The sequence below is a fragment of the Malurus melanocephalus genome, unplaced genomic scaffold (assembly GCF_030028575.1).
Source record: "Malurus melanocephalus ecotype Western Australia unplaced genomic scaffold, MMel_1.1 scaffold_48, whole genome shotgun sequence".
Taxonomy (NCBI): Eukaryota; Metazoa; Chordata; class Aves; order Passeriformes; family Maluridae; genus Malurus; species Malurus melanocephalus.
Genome location: NW_026623280.1, coordinates 2,459,311 through 2,479,515, shown reverse-complemented (window position 1 = coordinate 2,479,515; position 20,205 = coordinate 2,459,311). Strand labels below are relative to the sequence as shown.

Here is a 20,205-nt window from a genome sequence, read left to right as displayed (position 1 = left end):
TAAGTATTTGAAAACTAAATCATCAGGGCATACTGAAAAGGTGTATTTTCCTACTTAAAAGACATGGGATCCATACAAGTCGGCAAGGAAACTTTCTTTGGGGATGGCCTACTCGTAGTAGTGCATAACAGCTAATAGGATATTTTTTGGATAAAACACATGCAAAAATTAGGGTCACAGGTRCAATATTTTCTGTATGCTTTTATTTTTTGCCTTTCAGTCAGAGGTGTTTGTGTTGCAGTGACATACCTTGGGTACAGGGGACAACTGTGGCACTGAGGGCTGGCATCTTTTCAGATGTCTGGTGTTTTGGCTCAAAGGTGTGAGATCTTTGTGTATTATTCCTCATTTTTGTTCCTAAAAGAGTACCTGATGTAAGGAATAATAATCTTTCAATTTGWAAAGATTTAAATTATGTTGCCTCTAAGTGCTTCAGCTTTTAAATTCAGAAGAGTTATGTCTGTCAAGCCGTAGGATCTGTATGCTGCAGAGCCTGTGCATGTCTAAGGATACATTTAATTAAACCAGCATTAGTGYATCTATACAGACTTATTAAAACACTTAGTTTGTCTCAATAATATTGATTAAATAGCAGTAGTTTGTTTAATCTGAGTGTATTTTTGCTATTACTACATTACTTCCAAGTAATCAGGGTAATAGTCATCATCAGTGAAATATCACGTTAGTTATGAAGTAATGCCATAAGAATTGATTTAGACTTGGCAGGAAAGGAAGGCTTTCTGTCATATAGTGCCAAAGCCTGATTTGGACTATTAGAATGAGAGTTTTAAACATAATTTCTGTTCATATAAACAGGGTGTGTTTTATAGGCTTATAGGTTATTCCATACTCAGAGTATCCATTATATCAAGGAACACCTCAGACAGTTAATTATGCAAAACATCATGTAAGTAATTACACAGTATTATTATGCATTTAACAGTTTTATTGATTTGCCAGTTGCTCACTTACAGTATTTAGAGCTATAAACAGGAGATGCTCACCCTCAGTTGAAATAGATCCAAGGAAATGAGCTAAAGATAAATGACACTAGTATGCATTGTTGCATCAGATGTAATCCTTAAACGTAGGAGCTGTCAACAGTGATAATTTGCAACACATTGGGGTATCTCAGGATCATTTCCTTCTTGTTAACAAAGTTTATCAACCAGGAAGCACGGGGAATCAACTTGAAATAGAAAGGGAAGCAATAACGAATATTTATATGTGGTGGGTGAGGAGGTTTAAATAATTCCCTCTCCTTTAAGAGGGTCTGTAGCAGTTGCAAKTCAGCCACTTGAAAATTTTACTTTTTTAAAAGCAGCACAGAAAACCAAGTGCAGCCTCTCAGATGAGTGCAAATGTGAAGGGTCTGAGATAATGGTTTGTTTGGCTTTTTTGTTAAGCTAAAAATGAGCAGGCAGTAGTGTAGTGTTCCACTGGCTTGTGTGTAGGACATGCCTTAGCAGAGCTCGGATAGATGGCATAGGGAGCAATAGCAACTGTTCGGGAAGCTGGATCCTCTGTCAGCAGTCATCAGCGAGCTCAGGCCACTGCTGGTAACAACATGATGGCTTCAAGCATTGCTCCTTCTCTTCCGCCTGCTACTGGCTTTGACAGCTGCTCTGGAAGAAGGCATGGGCTTGCTTTGCTTTCCCTTACCAAGGTGAAGYGGTGAAGGTTTCAAGAAAACAGGAAGAAGAAATTACGAAAAGCAATGAAACATTCAGCATTTCTTACTAACCCGCCACGCATAAATCCCCCCCACCAAACCACCACAGCTGTTGTTTTGCATTGGGTACTCCTTACTGCGTGGTTGTACGTGTGTGTTGATTAAWAAAGACCTTGCACGTAATAACAGTTTTGTTTGTTGCGTGCATGGGACCAAGATTAGCAATACTTTGCAATTAGTGGTCTCATSCACTAGGTTAACCAAGCAGGCCTTACAATATTTCTTATTAAAAGAAGAAATCCTTTCTTTTCCTTCCTCCAACTAAGCCAGTGCACCTTAATGCAATGATGATATGTTAGACCCAGCAGTTGTCAAAGCATCGTATTACTGTGATGCCATAATGACACCCTGTCTCTGTAAAGTAGTCATGTTTTCTCAAATCACACGTTGCACCGTTGATTTCTGACATGACACTTCATTCAGTCACTTTCCTTTTCTTCGGCGTCTCCATTCTCTGACAATAGCAGCTGGTGCCCATTTTCCTACTAAGTGATTCACATTTTACCACTTTACTAGAGTGCAATTAGCTGAAGCAGAAAAAAAATGCTCAGTGTAAAGCAGCTCGGCTGAATTTGTTACTCAGCTCTTTAACAGGACCTGGTGAATGTCTTGAGGTGTTGTTGTGGGCGTCGGTGCGAGAAGCAGCATTTTCATTTCTTTGCACACAAACGTTTTTTTTTTCCCTCTGTTACAGTCAGGGAAGCAGAGTATGGGAATTAATTGGAACATGCAGGCTCTTTTTTTTGTCTACTGATTTTAGTGTAAACCTGTGAAATGATACTGAAAGTAAGCATGGTATTTAGAAGGAAACGTGATATTTTTAGTTAAAGCGAGTATGGGGCTTCTATTCTTGACTGCTACAGACATACCGTGTCACTTAGACAAAGAGATTTCTTYAATGCATTGGCTTTCACAGTTAAAGTATGAGGATAGCAAGGCSYTTTTGGTAGACATCCATGTGAGAGKAAGATATTGGACGAAAATCAGATGGATTGTACTGTTAGCGTGAAAAGTACCTGGGTGTGCATAATAACACCTACCTTGCTGATGCTCCCGCGTAGTAGCTGTCATTACAAATGTCAACTGCTAACAACYTATTCTGATATTTATGGAAATAGGGCAATCCTGTCTTCAAGAAAAGAAAATACTTTGTGTGCAGGTAAAAGCGGACTTTAGTGTTGGTCTGCAGTAAAGGTGGTCACTTTAATTGTTGTAACTAATTATTACTGCCCCCGATACCACCAGTGCAGCTCTGAAATAGCAAGTGATGCTGTAAGCAAAGCTTTTCTTCCCTGAAAAACATAAAATGTGTTCACAGATTATGAAGTATTGGCATGTTGTTTTGACCTCCTTTGGGTGTTGGTAATAAGGGAGATGAGGGAARAGTAACTTCGTGAACCATTTATATATATGGATGGAATATAAAAAGCTCCCAGTAGCTGAAATGAGGCTTTCTTTCTTAAGGCTATATACCGTAATCAGATGCAGTTAATTTTTGCATTCCTCTTGTATATTGATACTGATTTAGGCAGTGTCAGCACTGTCAATATAATTTGTAATATGGCAGKTAGATGGAAATATGAATGTGATTGCATTAATAAATTCTTAATATATTCAGCCTTTTATAAGCACATAGCATTGCAATTTATTCGCCATTGTTTAAGATCRTTTTAAGTTAGTTGCCTATTGAAGCGCTCCGTCATTATACCTTTCTGCCAGCAGTTCCTGGCTTCAGGTCTTACTCAAATGAAGAAGTTTTGAAGTAAATTTAGTATAGACATGAAGAGTTAATGCTGTATATTATATATTAGCCATGGCTTGCAGCACCCTATGTATTTTCTTCTGTATATGTGCATGGAAATGCTTCCAGAGCCTATTGGTGCTTTCCCTAAAGCTGTTGAAAGGAAAGTTTACCTGAGGTCTTCCACTTCTTAGAAAAGTTACTTGGGACCAGCCCACCACAAATGGAGCTGCCATTTATTTGACTTAAAATCCAGTGAAGAAAAAAAACAACCCCACCAAGGCTTTAAAATAAATACTGTACGTTTTTATATGACACATGTTATTTCTATTCATAAACCTTAACTAAATTTAGATTTTTATTAATCCAATGTGACCTAAAAATTTTGCATTAACAGCACAATGTGGAATTGGGCTTATTCTCTTTGAATGCAGATAAAGCCATCATCTTGAAAATAGCTCTTTCTGACAAAAAGGTGTTCTTTTGAAATAAAGTCTTATTCACTACATTCCTCTTAGAGTTAATGTGAATTTTAGTGCCTCTAATTTTAGATTGAAGTGAGGTCTAGAATAAAACCCACTGGCTGACAATTGAATTTATAGATAGTTGTGAATATTTCAGGCTTGAATAATAGAGCTGTAGAATTTCAGACACAGAGAGGAAGAGAGAATTAAGCTCCAACTGTAGTTTTACACTATAATGCAATGGTGTCTAGGAATTCTTCAGTGTAACGAGCTAAGTAGTAATTAGGAGGGAACTGAGGGAGGGATTTTACAGAGATCTAGCTTAGGCATTATTCCAAATGTTCAGCATGATAATTTGATGGTGGTCACACCTGCCATCCATTTTAGATGGCTCTTGAATTACTTTTGTTCAGAAGTGGTGCAGTAGCAAAGGAGTGAAAGCCGTAGGTGTCTGTTGCCCACCCACAGCCAGTCCCCAGCTTTGCCTGTTTCACCTTCCAGGGATTGAGAGAGTTTTTGTTCTCAGAGTCAGGCACCGTTGTTTTCGTTTTTCCTTGGAATAGTTAATGTTTTAACCGCATTTACACTTTGCCAGCAAGCACCAATCCGGTCTGTACTGTTGAAGCTGGAGGCAAAAGCAGCTCTGTCTTGGTTAGTACCAGAACCTGCTACTTCAGAAGCATCAGCAGACTGGCTTTAGTGTAGGCAGCACTGGTGATCAGATTTTAATGCTTGTTAGAACTGAGATGGTATTTTGGTTCTGACTGCTTGGAGTGGGAGATAGCCACTTCTGCGCTGGCCTAAACAACATGCAGTTGACCAGCTAATTAATTGCTTTTTTTTTTTTTTTTTCTGGAAGGAGAAGGGTGACATTCGAGCTCATTATTGCACAAATTAGATTAAAAAAATCGGCAGTGGAAGTCTCAAAGAAGAACGTGCCATCAGGCTGGTTATGACTGTAGGAAGTGATTCCTAGCGCTGCATTGTGAGACTTTATGTGTGGAGTCTTGGCAGAAGGGAGGTGAAAAAAACCCGAGTACCTGTTTAGACAATAAAAGTGTGTTAGTAGAAAAMTAAAGTAAAAAATTAGTAGGTAGAATGTGAAAGTTAATTGGTAATTTTAATCAKAGCTGTATGAAATTCAGTGTCAAAGCAAGAGGAGAGAGAGACAGAGAGACACCATGTTTTAGTACCCTAATAACTTCTAACTCTAGTCTAAGATCGTAATGTATGTGAGAGCGGTCCAGTAATTATAAGGTAATAAGTGGAGTGGTGGTGTAAGTGCTCTAAATTAAAAGGAATTCGCAGAGCTGCTGTAAGTCAGTGCCGACCCGCTTTCTTTCAAACGTTGACTTGAGAAAAGTGCTTAGCCCAGAGTGCAAGTAGAAAGACAAGAGAGAGCTATCTATTAATTACAGCACTCATTAACAGTGACGGCTACAAGGCAGCAGATGCAGAAGAAAAGGCACACGCTACTGCAGGCTGGCAAGGGGATTTCCCCCCCTCCAGTTCTTGAGGAAAGGACAACACAAGCAGGTGGTCCACTGTAATAAGATATTTTCACGGCTTTAACCTTCCCATTTCCTTGGTTTATTTGCTGACACCAGATAGCTTGCTCCTTCCACCTCCCCAAATAAGCACTGATTTTAAGTTTAGAGGGTAACATTTCTGTACATCAATCTGGCTGTTTTCCAAATTCATAYGTTGTTTGTTTTCAATAAAATTTTRCAGCAAAAAATCACAACAATTAAGAGGTCCTAAATAAGACCCATAGGTACACCCTAAAATCAGTATCTCACCTTAAACACTTACCTAATGAAGGGTCAGGCTTCGATCTCCATTACCCCCATTGGAAAGGAAGCCAACTCTCTTGATTTATATCTTTTTTTCCACTGGTGAATTTGATTCTAGATATTGARGTAAAAAGTGATTAAAATTTTTTATTTTTAAATAAAAAGAAGTGGAAAAGTAAAGACAAAATCCCAAAAATTGTTTCAGAAAATTAAGTCAGTCAAATTTTTTGGACTTACATATTTGCTTTAAACACATGAATCCATAGCTCCAGGTGGCCTTAYGGGATAGTTGCTTTTCTGCAATTAATGTTTCTTAAAAGATGTTTCTCTCATTACTGTCATCTGAACTTTGGCAGCTTCTGAGAACAATGTCAGGAAAATGCTGGACAGACCATTTGCTACTGTGGTTTCATAATCGCAGCTGGAGAAAATAAAGATAATATCTGTATCAGAGCTTTCTAATTATTATTTTTTTTTCCTTTTTTCACCCTAAAATATGTTAAAAATGATTAAAAACTTGGGGATGGAAATAGTGAAACATCTCTCCCCAAGTCTTCCCTATAGAAAGCACTCATTTGTCGGATCAGATATTGTATGGTTTTATTTCAGATGCTTAATTCTGAAACCATGCGAACTGAGAAGACAAAATCTCACCTTCTGAAAGACAAAACTTCTATGTAAAATTTCCTCTAATATATTTTTTTAATCCAAGAATGGAACACGTAAAATGTCAGATCATATAGAGCTGTAGATATATGGGATAGTGGCACAGTTATTACTGGTTAGTCTGAGGATAATGGCTAGAAAGTAATTGCAGCCAGAGCTGATGAATCATTTCACTCAGATTTTGTGAAAATGGAGTTCAGCCTTAATTATTTGTTAGAGTAGCCCATTGATGTGCTACTTTGTTACTAAATAGCTGTATCTGTAATAAAGCAATATTAATGAAGGAAAAAAAAAGATTGCAAGAGACTTGCTCTTCAGTTCTGGGATCAAATCAATAAATGATGGATACATGTTTTAGTCRAGCATCTTGACAAATATTAATTACACAGCAGAACATTTATGTGATCAAACTGGGAAATATTTGTTTGTGATAACAATGGAATTTACAGAAAGAAAGTACAGATAGAAAAATAAAGATATTTATTAAGCCAAGCTGTTTAATAGGAGTTTTAAAATTTTTGACTTGCTCGATGACAAGTTCAGAATTTAGAGTTGATGTGAAGTTGACATGTAGCCTAGAGGGCAGGTGGAGGGGACAAAAGACGGATTTGGTCTCTTTAAAGTTTTTGTTTACTGCCTGTCTGAAGCTTTGACAAAGCTCTGTCATGCCCTTATGCTGATTACCTTCATGTAGAACAAGAAGTATTGACTAATGAATGAATGATGTGCAGTCCCTAACCCTTCCAGAGCAGCCTTAAAGAGCACTGTCTTTAATACACAGATTCTTCTTTCTCTCTCTCCCCACTGCAGGCTTCTCTGCAGAATGTCAAGCAAAGATCGACACATTGATTCCAGCTGTTCGTCGTACATCAAGACGGAACCGTCGAGCCCTGCCTCTCTGACGGACAGCATCAACCACCACAGCCCCGGTGGCTCCTCCGACGCCAGCGGGAGCTACAGTTCCACCATGAATGGACATCAGAACGGGCTGGACTCGCCTCCCCTCTACCCCTCGGCCACAGGGCTGGGGGGCAACGGGCCGGTCAGGAAACGGTACGATGACTGCTCCAGTACCATCGCCGAAGACTCACAGACCAAGTGTGAATATATGCTGAACTCCATGCCCAAAAGACTGTGTTTGGTGTGCGGTGACATTGCATCAGGGTACCACTATGGAGTGGCCTCCTGCGAGGCCTGCAAGGCTTTCTTCAAGAGGACAATTCAAGGTTGGTTATTTGTTAAGCTTCCTTTCTTTTGCTCAAAATGAAAATGTATAGTCTTTGGCTGAAGCCTGTTAGGACCTCAGACTGTGTCTTTTCAGTCTTTGTAGTGTTTGGTCCMCAGATGTTGCTCATGAAGAAGCCCCTTCGGGCTTCTTTGGGAGTTCTGTCTRTCACGTTTAGCCAAATGCCATGTTTATTTTGATTTTAAAAAATAGCAAAATGCTGGAGCTGGATGTTCAGATTTGTTTTCATGATTACCATAAATGATTGTTGCAAAGAAAGTGACGCATTTTTTGAAGGTTGTCATGCATGCCTTTTGAACACACCTTGTGGCAGGCACACAGGATCGTACTTGTGTGTTGCTCCTAGTTACACCACTACTGTACTTAAATTGTTACAGAAATCCCGTTTAAATTCGTTAAAGAACCAGTGCATGTAAAATTGGAGCAAAATGCAGTGGTGTAGTGCTTTGTGCATATCAGTGAATTGGTAACTGGTCTTTCACMCACTATATACAGTGGCCTTAAATGGGTGCAACAAATAACAGTGAGATCACATTCTAAGGACAGGAAGTTAGCAGCTTTTGGTCTCTGCTCAGTATTTTATACTAATCTGCTCTTGATACCTATTACAACTATGCCACATATTTTGGCATCGATTAGTACAAATGGGAAAATTTGCATGACTGCTTCTTCCAGCKTCAGAACCTATGGAGACAAAATAACCTTCTACTTTGATTTAGATATCATCCTTTCAAGTAAAATTGAAGGTGCTTTATTTAAAGAACATGAGGCCAAGCTTGGCCTGCGCAGGAATATAATGTCACATTAAATTAAACTCAGACTTCAGAGACTAAAATTAGGTTGCTAAGTCCAAATTTAAGCTCCTCAGTAAAAYCTGCTTGATTTCATACATGTTGAGCCCCTGAAATTCTCAGGAAAGACAATGCAATCTGGTGATACACTTTTAGAATGAACATAAAGTGAGCTTCAGTTTGTGATTTCATGTAACTCAAAATTTGAAACATTTGGTCAAGATTTCTTAAGTATAGTACTTCCATATTTCATTTTAAGTTAATTAGGAAAAATAAGGAATGTTAATTTAGTTTATCCATTCATTACTGAGGCAATGGCCATTTTATTTTTCTYTCATCCATTTTGCTGCTGGGGAGATTTGGGTCTTCTACCAGCATGAAGTACCCATTTTATGAAGGCCATGCAGCCCCTAAAARGAAACTAAATTATACTTCACTTGTTCTAACAGAGCTGAATATTACACTGTTGGCCACCAGTAAAAAAAGATTCCTAGTGGTGGCCTGGGTTTATAGGTAAAACGAGCACGCATACAAAAACAGTAACAAACAGAATGCTGATTTCAAGTCTCTGTTTTAGAAAAAGTAAAAAAAAAAAAAAAGTAGGTGATTTCACTTGACCTTCAAGAACATTTTAAAAAAGCTCAAAAAACCATTTCCACTGAAGCAATTTGTATTTTATGGTTGCTAAACTTCAAGCACCAATTTCAACTAGCAACTCTGTTTGTATAAATGGTATTTAATTGCTGTGTAATCGCTGTCCTACAGGACTGAATTGATGCACGATTATTTTAGTTGCATTTTGAGCACCAAAAAAACGCTACAGAAACGAAAACTGATTGAAGTGTTGACTTCTGGCAGTAATAGGTAACCTGCAATTTTACACCACACCACAGACAGCAAGTTTCTGGGCATGGGAGCACAAGACAGAGATGTCATTCTCCAGATTAGCAACCTGGACTTGGCCACGCAGCTGAAGTTAGAACTGGCAGCTGTGCAAGAAGTCTCAGTGCAGTTACAGCACGAGCTGCATCAGCAGGTGACAGTGCTGTGAAGACAAAAAAAATGCAGTAAGGCAAAACCTGGCGTTGAAAGGAAAAGCAATAATGAAGAAACTAAGAATAGGGAGTATGTTACCCATTGTAATGTCATGGCAGCATCTTCAGTTATGGTCCTAACTAAACTGGCACAACTGCTGAGAGTTTTCAGATACCAGCCAAAACCATTGTGGTAGGTGACAAATAGTATATAAGAAAAAGGTGCTTCCTCATGATTTGAATGGGAAAATTCTACCTTTAGGCTTGCATGAAGAATAATTCCCCTGAGGTTTTTTTCTCTAATTGATAGAATTTAGTTCCAGTGTTCTGGAGGTCACTCTTCCCTGCACTGTTCACTTCCTTCTTCGTATCATGTTCCTTCTCTTTCTCTGCTTATTTTTAAAATGAGTTTGCTCACTGCAAATAAGGAAGCAGAAAACAGAAATAAATGCAACAGACTTTGAARTACAGAATAAAAAACAGGCTGCCTGAAGAGTCAAATGTTGTAACTGTGCATATGAAGGAATATTGTATTTCAGCTGAAAGAATTGCTTATTTTAAGTGCTAATAGCTTAATTGTGATGGGTATTTTGTTATAGATTCAATGAAAAAGAATTCTTGACTTCCCAAACCTTTGTTAATCATTCATCAGTTTACTAAATTAGCTCAGACCTGTAGATTCTCAATGCCATTCCTGTGGAAATCATGGGCACAACTKCCCTGACTTTAGCAAGGCTGAGCTGATAAAGTTAGATTATGAAGCACATCCTGTGTTCATGTAAGGCCCAATGTCCTTTCCACTGAGTCACCAGGAGTCTTTCCATTCCGAGGAATCTCAATCTCACCTCCTATGCAAGGCAAATACCACTCTAATGTAGAGTAAAAACCTGTTTTTAAGGGTAATGGAGTTTATCATTCCCTTTCAGATTTAGCAATTTAGTTTAAAAAACATCTGTTCCTGACCCTTGGAATCCCTCCTCATTTTTTTTAAAAGTTAAGAAATTAAATGAACACTGTTTTGAAGTATAAGAAGGAGTAATTTTGTAATTTTTGAATATATATTTTTAACATAGCCCAAAATACATTAGCAGTTGTGATAAAGTGTGCATAATTACGATAAAAATCAATAATATTAGAAAAAAATTAGAAATAAGCAATTTCCTGGCTCAGAAAATGAAACAGAACAAAATCCACTAAAAAGGAGCTCGATATATAAAATTGATGTCTTCTTAGGTCATAGTCGAATGCAGTGATGTTCTGTCCCTTTTTTGAGATGTAAGGTATGGAAGAACTGGATGTTCTCTCTGCTCAGCCTAGCACTCACTCAGCTGCAGCTCTCAGTTTGCTTCTGGGATAATTTACATGGTGGCTGATTGCAAGTGTCTCACAGAAATACACACACAGCCAAATCTTCCCAAAATTGGCTTAACATCAGGGGTAGTAGAAAATAGCAACATCTAAAAATAGTCACAGGTCCATTGATTTTTAGGGTCTCTTCACAGTTTTTGCTGTGCACTGTATTATCTTGAAAACTCCAAGCTTTCATTAAAAGAAAGAGAGGGAAAAAAAGAATTTTCACTTGTCAGCTGGGTGCAAAATCTTGTGTTCGACACACAGGTCTTGTACTTACTGGATATTTTGTAGTGAATATTTAGTGTAAATATATTTCTCMTAATTTTTATTTGTTCAGTTATCGTGAAAACTAATAAGTACACATTTTCATTAACAACACATAATTACTCAGTGCCTGTAACTTAAACATTACAGCAGGTGGATCGAGATGGTATTCTTGCTTTGCAGAGAAGGATAGGACTTACTGGTTCAAAGACATTATCCTCCTTTATGTTGGCATTTATCTCTGTCAAATAATGTCCTGAATCTAGAAAATTTTCTTCCTGCCTCCTTCCAAATTGTTGTCTTTGRGCTCTTTAAACTAGTCTGAAAAGGTAGTGTGTAAAGCCTACACACTCATCCTAAGGCTTCTTGCAAAAGTCTTAGAGCTTACTTACATTTTCCTTGGATGCTGTTTGAATTTCACCCACAAAAGCTAAGTATTTTGTATTTAGTAGTCAGTAGTCTTGGACTTTGGTCTTCTGCTTGTTTGGGGTTTTTGGGTTTTGTTTATATGTTTATTTTTTAAGGAAAAACTGTTGGATGAGCTGTCRTGAGACAGCAATCTTCTGTTCATACACAGGGTGAGTAAAGCAGTAGTTAGTAAGAAGCGCTGCAGTCACACTCTCACTGTCTCATCATTTAAGAGCTTCATCSCTGAGAGCTTCTGCCTCTCCATGTCTCCTAACACAAAACAGGAAACACTCTATCCTTGAAATGCTCATCTTCTTGGTCATTATGTGAACTAGACATAAGTTATGGCCTGCCATCCCATTTTGTGCTGCTCAGCTAAGAGCCTTCAGCTCTGCAGTTCTGCAGGGATGTTCACATTATCTTCAAAGCCTGCCTAAAYTTTGTTCAGCTTTTTGGTTACTCGACTTGTTTTTAGTCCCTCTAGTGTTCAGGTTTTTCAATCCTCTTTAGAGTGTTGACCCATTAATAAGCCAGTTTGATCTGTAAATGTACAAACACTTTACAGTAAATACTTTTTTTCTTTTTTTTTAATCAGGAAGATGTAATCAAGAAAGTTAGAACTAGCTATGTACATTCAGATAAGGCAACATAAAGTTTGGTTTGAATTTGCACGTGACCAGAGTGGCTTCCAAAGGGTATTTTGCGTCTCTGAAAGCTGACTTCTGTAATATRTTTTTGTGGAGGAAATGAAAGCACATGAAACACGATTTTCTGGCTTTTCAGCATCTTTGCTTGTAGCTAAGATTATCATTGTTTTACAGAAGGATGGGGTGGAGGCTGACATCTTGGGGCACTGGCCTGTGGACMTTGCCTCTGGTGCAAAGATGGCAGCCCTCCAGTGAGCAGAACACTAAATGTCACCTGAATCCATCATTACCTGATTAAATCATTCACCTTCCTTATATAAGTGAAAGTCTGTGCATCAGCATTTCTTTCAAAGAATATTTTAAGCAAGCAGTGATAGATATCTTCCCTTTTCCCCAATTTCTCTATGCCTGTGGGCCAGGCAGACGAGCAAGTGAGTATTTTTAATTCCTTCCAACACATCTTTTAATCCTGTCATAATGTCATTGTGTAGCTATGGCAGCTGAACAAGATGAGACAATAAAATATAAACATTTTGAAATCTGAGAACCAGAGAGAAGTTTAAAAGTACACAGATTGTCCTTTTTACTATCTCTGCTTTCCTTACAACCTTGAAAATTGTACAAAGCATTTAGATGATCTGGGAATAAGAATGAGCATCCTGATKGGTGAGTGGCTGTTTTGAACCCATCAAAGATACTGAGAAAGAGATGTGATTYACAAATAGTGCTGGTACAATTGTATGTATCAATGCCCTTATAATTAGGTCTGGATCTCTTTTTGTAATAAACATATCTGAAAGCCTCCAGCCCACTTACAAAGYCCTGTCTAGTTTGAAACCAGAGACWTGTGAATTCTCCGCTAGYAAGTGATTTATAATAATGTTTYTATAACTTTATTAATGACCTTTTTTTCCTGGTGTGAAAGTCATTCAGTTTGCAGCTTTACAGACCGAGATATTCTGTGTGCTTATAAACAAACAATGACAATCTCCCACGCTATCATGGTAGAATGTATCAAAATTGACCTAGATTAGGTAGGGACCTAATAGTAGATATACCAGTAGGGACCAGTAGGGACCAAATGTAGATTGTTCAATCYTTCTGACTTGAGCAGCTCTTAAGTGACTACCAGTGAGCACAGAATCAGTTCCCTCTGTGCCTTCAAAGCGTTGATTCTCTCTTAACATGACCTARATGCCCTTCATTTCTCTTGAAGATAAAGATGTTCACTCCAGTGGGAATCAAAGGTACCTGGGCCCTTACAGATTCAACACCCCSTAATATCAGCCCCATCCTGAAAATTATGGTGGCTTTTTATGATGCTGGAAACCCACCTACCTAAAGTTACATACAAAAGTGATACAAAACTGTTATGTGGTCAGACCTGCCAACCTCACCTTTATATATTTGCTTTAAATAAAAAACGTGTTGCTTTCTAAGAATAAAAATAATTTTGCAAGTTCTAAATATGTTTTGGTTCAGTAACACAGTAGTGATTTCTTCAAAACAACTCAACATAGTGATTGATTTCACTAAATATGTACTTTTAAGCTGTTTGTGTCCCTCTGTCAAATGCCATATTTAAAAACTAGCTGCTCCTACTTAGTTTCTTATTCTAACAGAAAAGGCAGCAGAAGCAATGGAGATAAAGTGCCACCCTTCTTACATAGTCCTGTCACCTTGAAAAAATACTTGAGACATTTGGGAACCAAATTTTTTAATGTTCTGTAATTCTGTGTGTACAGTATTTTTTCTGAAGTCATCTGGGTGAAAAGTTGTGAATACAGTCAACTTTAGGCTTAGTCATCTCAGGTGACCTGTAGCAGAATTCATAGGTCTGTAATTCATAGAGCTCTATTACAGTATCAAGTGACTCTATCTGAGGATTTGCCAACCAAAACCGGATTCAGTTAGGTTCAAATCTGACCTGATTCCAGCCTGACTCTACTTCTGAAACCTTATCRATGAGAGTACTGATTTAAATTCAGCTGAGTTCTGACTGAGAAATAGAGAGCAGAGTCTGGAAGCACTGAGACTTTAACTTGACAGAAAATACTTTTACTTTCCTCAGTTCAGCTTCATTAAGACCTATAAACATCAAACAGGTTTATAAGTCCATCTGGGACTTTTCCTCTGTTCYTCTTTTCAGTTAGCCTGTTACTCTTGATTTCCAGCAACTTAGTTTCTCAGGAATTATTCTGTTCTGGTTGGATTATGTATAAAGGTAAGACCTAACATACTGTAATTCACTCTCTCTGTTAGCTTAGATTCTCCTTTGTCTCTCTTTCTCAGAGTTCTCCTTTATTAAATCCCAGAAGAGCTATGGCTGTAATCCTGGCTACTTTCCATTTTCGGAGTTTTGATGCATAGCAATCCACAGACAAGCAGGTGTATTCCTTTGGGTCTGTCACCCAGGAATCGAGAGCATGAAGGTGGTACCTGGGGTAAACCTCACTGCAGGAAGACTTAAATCCAGTGAAGCTGTAGTGTCTATGAAGAATGAGAACTCTTAAATCTTYAAATACAAGTTTTTGAAAAGAAGGTATTAAGTTACAGAAGGTGAAAGAGAAACTCTGGGAGAAGAATGGAGCATTATTGAAMTGAAATGCAGCTTTGTGAGCTGATCATAGCATAAAATTATTACACTGAAGTAATGTTGGTTCCTTTGGGGTTTTTCCTTTTTTTTTCCTTCTGAATCTACATTTCCACACAGTAAAAGTTTCAATACTTATACCTTCAGTATTTCTCCTGCTTTCTTAAGTGGCTCATGGCTATTCTTTCCAAACACATTTTCACCCTGCATCTAGGTCTTCTTCATAACTTTTACTTGTCACAAAATTTTCTGAGCTTATTCCAGTAGCTTGTAGCAATACTTTCACATCTTCAGTGTTACAATGTCAAATATTTCAGGATGAAAAGGAAAATAAAGCTTCTGCTAGAACTTGCTGTCTGCACCTTCTGTTTTCGTCAGGACGCTGGAAGAGAAACCCCTGTTTCAACCTGTTTCTAGAGCCAGCTTCTCACCTCTCAGTATCTGGGAGGTTCTGAAGTTGTGGCTGTTGACGGCAGTAACTTCTGCCTAGGCAGGAGGTCCAGTGCTTTCAGTGACCTCTTCTTTGCTATGGTTCTTGCTTCGCTTCTTCTCTCACCTTTAGTGTCCCTGTCACTTCTGTGCAAGAAATGGCCAAAATGGTTTTTGAGACTCTTGGCTCAGTCCAGTGAGTTGCCTGACTTGTAAAGTTGTTGAGTAAGTCCCTGTACAATAAAAATTGTTCTGTCCTCACAGCTCATTCAAGTAACATCCAAACCTCACCTGTGAAATAAAATAATGGTACCTTGGCCCACTTATCTTTGAGCTGGGTTTAATGATGTGACCATCTGAAGCATCTAAAATTGGAGATCTGGGTATAGAATGTGAGTTTAGCAGCTTATGTGCTATCTTGGAATCAAATGGCATCATGTTTTAGTGAATCAGTTGCTCTTGATAGTCACGGTGTGTTAAAAGTATTTTCTCATCTTTTGGCTGTGATAATAAAATTTAACATATCAATAGAAAAAGGAACTGGTTTTAAATAAACATTCCTCAGTACACGGAGAAAGAAAAGGGGCTTAGGCTGGTATAAATCCCATTATATTATTCTAGCACAGGGAAATGTATTTGGGGAATGAAGATTTGACATATATTTTTATTTTCAAGCGTCATACTAATTTATATTACTCAGCCCTTTAACTGCCAAACTGTAAAAGTCCATTGTGCTACTGAAAGGAATATACAAATTATCCCCTGGCACTTTAGGCAGGAGTTTTACTTACACACTGTTATTCTATCAGCCAGCTAGCTGCAYGATTCTATTAAAGAGTAAGTGAGAAAATTATATTGCCTGCAAACTAATTGTGCTAAAGACTCTGAAATAAGTAATCAGAGCCCAGTTCTTTTTGAAAACCAGCCAGGAGATATTATAAATCGCTCAATCACTCTTGTCAGCCCAGTTCAAAGACCCAGAGCTGCCRTGTTGATTTTGTTCACTGCATAACACAACTTCCTCTCCAGCTGTTGACAGGACTGGGCAAACTCAGCTTATACTCTTCCTAGCTGCTCAGTTTCAGCCTCCAGCATCTTGAAGTGAGCAAGGAATTGTTAGAGCTTCCTTCTGGATCATTCTTTGAAATAAAATGCAKATCTGAGTGTCTTGAATGGAAATTCGTAACTAGAGTAAATAAGAAATTATGAGTGCTCTAATGACCTGGAATGTGCAGTAAATTCAGATTTTTAACAAAAATAAATCCACTAATACTTTGAGTGCTAGGTAAATCGCATTTTAAATAGGATATAGATACCTACTGCATCTATATGTGAAGTGGAGGCCAAGTGCTAGTTCCTTGAACTTTTACTGCAGTCTAGCCCTGTTCTAAAATACTGGAACACTTTAGGGGGTCATTGGTCATCTATGGTTATTGGTAAGATGTGGATCTYTTCTTATATTCCTGTAACTTTGCTGAGCTCATTGGAGGCAGCTTCAATGGAGGAGCTCATTCTTTGCAGCRTCTAAAAAGTTCATTTTCCAACACCAAAAATGAAGATTGAGCATCTGCTGCAAGATACAATTCATTAAAGAAAATCAGCCTAAATTGAAAGAAGATTCCCCCTCTAAGATAAAGTRCTGCAATCCAAGTGACGATAATAATAGCTCCTTTTAGCATTCTCTAGGTGTCAAGAATTTGCAGGAAAAGTAAGTCACATTGTGCAGGCTGCATTCTGTTAMATAGTTGGCACGAATGTGAAAGGTCCAGGTATGGAATAGAAGTGTCTGCATAAGGAAGTGAATAATCTTGCATTTATCTTTCTGGTTGGCATCTCTGCCTTTGGACAGGGGYTCTGACTAATATGGGAATGCTCCACCTGACTTGGTAGACAGCTTTGCTTCTTGAATTTCTGTGTTATAATCTTAATCTTGTTTTTGATCAAGATTGTTTCTGACCTTGTGAAAAGGTACCTTTGATCTTGTTTTGCATTGTGATTCCCCGTTTTTTGATATTTTTTTGTTTTAATAGGCATGGTAATACACTTATAACTATAGTGTAATGAAGTTCATTAGATACAGTTTGTGAAAGGCTTTGAAGGTCTTCCTGTAATGTGGTTCTGCCTAAGAATGCCACGTTAGAGTGAGAGGATAAAGTGAGTCTTTTTTTGAGCTTGCCCTTACTATCATTTTCTACCTGTTCTTCCAAAAGTGTTATTTCCTAACTTTCTAACGTGCATTGAGAAAACATGTTGCAGGAACTGTTGTGCTGAATTCCCTACCCATCATATCCTTCAGTTTCTTAAATAGCTACGAGAGGGGAAAAGGACTAAAGAGGTTTGGCTTTCATCAGCAAGAGCCATTGGCATTCAGATATACCAAGATGTGTTTTACTCAGCAGCACTGCTAACTCACTCATGCAGCAATGTCTAGGAGGAAGAAAGCCTGCAAAGGCCTTTAAAGGTTGTGTGGCAGAACAGATGTTGTGCCATGCAGAGACCTCCTTTATCATAAATACTTAACCAATTTTCAATAGATGTAAGTGGTTTAAGTATTGCTTCCTGTTGAATTAGCAGTTGCTGAGCATTTGAGTCTTTGTGCAATCCTGCAATCCACTAATGTGATATTTAATGAGGAGACATCAGTCTGGAGAAAGGTAGTCAATATAAATCAGTGTTTACAAAGTGTGATTAACTCTGAAATATTTCATCAATGCTGTGGTCCCAGGCAGGCTCTATGCTAATTATTAGAACCTGTGCATGTTTCAGGGGACTTTGATGGACCCTGAGTGCAGCAAACATGGAGCAGCAAAATTGCGATTATGCTCGGACTGTCTCTGATGACAATTTATGCATTTGGTGTGATGACCTCTCGTTTCCCAAGAGGGCAATAAACAGAATGCATTTTCATTAAGATACTAATGCACTTAATCACAGGGGGAAAGGGTTAGAAAATAAAGAAATACCTTTGAAGCAAGATGTGACAGCCTGATGGGGAAAATACTTTATTTAAAAGTCAGCTTCCTGGTGTAACTTCTGACTRCTACAAAGTCTGTCATGTTGGATGTAGTCATGGGCAATAGGATGCATGGCTGGGCAGATGAATAAGCTGAGCTAAGCTGTTTTATGAAAAGTGCAGTGGTACTAGGGCAAAAGAGAACAGATGTTCTCCCATTTGGACTTGGATACCCAAAAATGTGATTTACAAAGATGTAAAGCAAACTACTCATATGTATTTTACTCATTCATTTGCAAGCTTTTTTTTTTTTTATTTTTGAGGAGGCATAATATGTACTAAACAGTACCAAAAAAAAAGAAAGAGGAGATTGCTTTGCAGGAGGGCTCACATTTACGGATCTAGCTTGTTAAAGGCCTTAAGGGAGGAATTGGGAGAAACAGAGGCAAAGGCAAGCATCTCTTTTAGTTTTTGTTACTCTGGCAGCTTGGAAGGAATGATCCTGTTCCTGATGTCTCTCTGAACAGGAGCTTGGTCTAAAGTATAGAGGGAAGGGAAGAAGTCCTGGAGCAGAGATCTGACCTGGCAGCTGTAGAACATGCTAGATRTGGTGGTAGCAGTCCTGGTGAGCCCTGCTTGATGCTCTGTGTCAGCTATAGTGGAAGAAGGGTGAAACTCTATAGTACTTATTACAATTAATTGTGTGGTAAAGCAGTCCTCCTTTTGTATTCTAAGCAAAGAGAGACCAACCAAATTGGCTAAAAAGGAAAATGAAAAGTCCTCAGAGAAGGAGCCTGAGCATGTGGCTTAGAACAGAAAATAAATGACAAAATTTCTTTCTTCTCCTGGCAGCAATAACCCATGTGAAGGATTTTGCTAGGGACCATATTTGGAGTGAGACACAGATTCACAATAATTGTGGGTTTGTATCTATTTCTTTCATATAGATGTCTAGATACTAAAAAAAGTAAAAAAAAAATTTTTTTAACTCAACTGTTTATTTTTACTTGGAAGGCATTTCCTCTCTATAGCACTGCTTACTCCTGATATATTTTGACACAAAATACAGAAGCAGTTACACGGATACTTCGTGTATGTGTCGTGTTGGTTGAGTGAGTGACTCTGAACCTTTTCTCCTGTCTGCTCCATCACAGGTAACATAGAGTACAGCTGCCCAGCAACGAACGAATGTGAAATCACAAAGCGCAGACGCAAGTCCTGCCAAGCCTGCCGCTTTATGAAGTGTCTAAAAGTTGGCATGCTGAAAGAAGGTAAGACTGACCACCTCAGTGTGTATCTCTCTGCAAACATGTGCTACAACTGTAGGGCAATCAGGAAAGAAGAGAGGCTGGTGAGTGTTCTAATCAGGTGTTGCAAAGGCAATTTGCAGGTATCCTTGCTCTTTCTGACATCTGCTTCTGAGATATTGAATCGTGTTTTATCCACATAGAGTTCATGTGTAGTGCAGCAAAATGCACCTCAGCATTCAGTCTCCTTCAGTAAGTAACTAATAGAATAACGATCAGAATTCTAAAAGAATTCTTTCCTCCATTCCTTATCCACTGTTACTGTGTCCCAGTTCTGGCAGAAAACCAGAACACACACTGTGCCTGCTTTTTCCTGCTTTTATTCAGCTTTCATTTCATCAGGACAAATAAAAGAGTTACTTCTAAATTAAGCAAATGTAAATATTGGGTGTGTGTACTGAAGTTACTGTAACTACACTGGAGCAGATTATGGGGTGCAGAAGAGGACAGTCCATCCCACACCCCTTCTTTTTTCCTAAAAGCATCTGAGAAACCCTGCCCCTCACTGTAAGTATATATTGAATGTTTCAATACATCAGTTAAAATTTGAAGATATTGAATAACAGGTAAACATTAAAAAAAAATGTTCTCAAGAAATGGTGCTATCAGGTGCTGGAACCTGAGTCATCTATGTTACACAAATAAGCAATTTCTTTAATCTTGGTTGCCTGCTACGCACTTACATTGCTGTTAATGTATATACAAAAATACACTTTTATGTGCATGTATTATATGCATTGTTATTTTGGAGCACTGTCACCACCAAGAAGATACTATGGACTCC

At 38.3% G+C, this 20,205-nt stretch overlaps 1 protein-coding gene across 16 annotated transcripts in view; it reads left to right on the top strand.

Annotated features, from left to right (window-relative positions):
• Positions 1 to 20,205, top strand: part of ESRRG (estrogen related receptor gamma) — a 448,915-nt gene that overhangs the window by 318,956 nt on the left and 109,754 nt on the right. For all 16 annotated transcript variants that reach the window (XM_057365148.1, XM_057365142.1, XM_057365152.1 and 13 more), the window contains 2 exons: positions 7,207 to 7,622; positions 19,269 to 19,385. In XM_057365148.1, coding sequence (XP_057221131.1) covers positions 7,220 to 7,622; positions 19,269 to 19,385 — 520 coding nt within the window. In that variant the 5' untranslated portion in view covers positions 7,207 to 7,219. The remainder of the gene's footprint in view (positions 1 to 7,206; positions 7,623 to 19,268; positions 19,386 to 20,205) is intronic.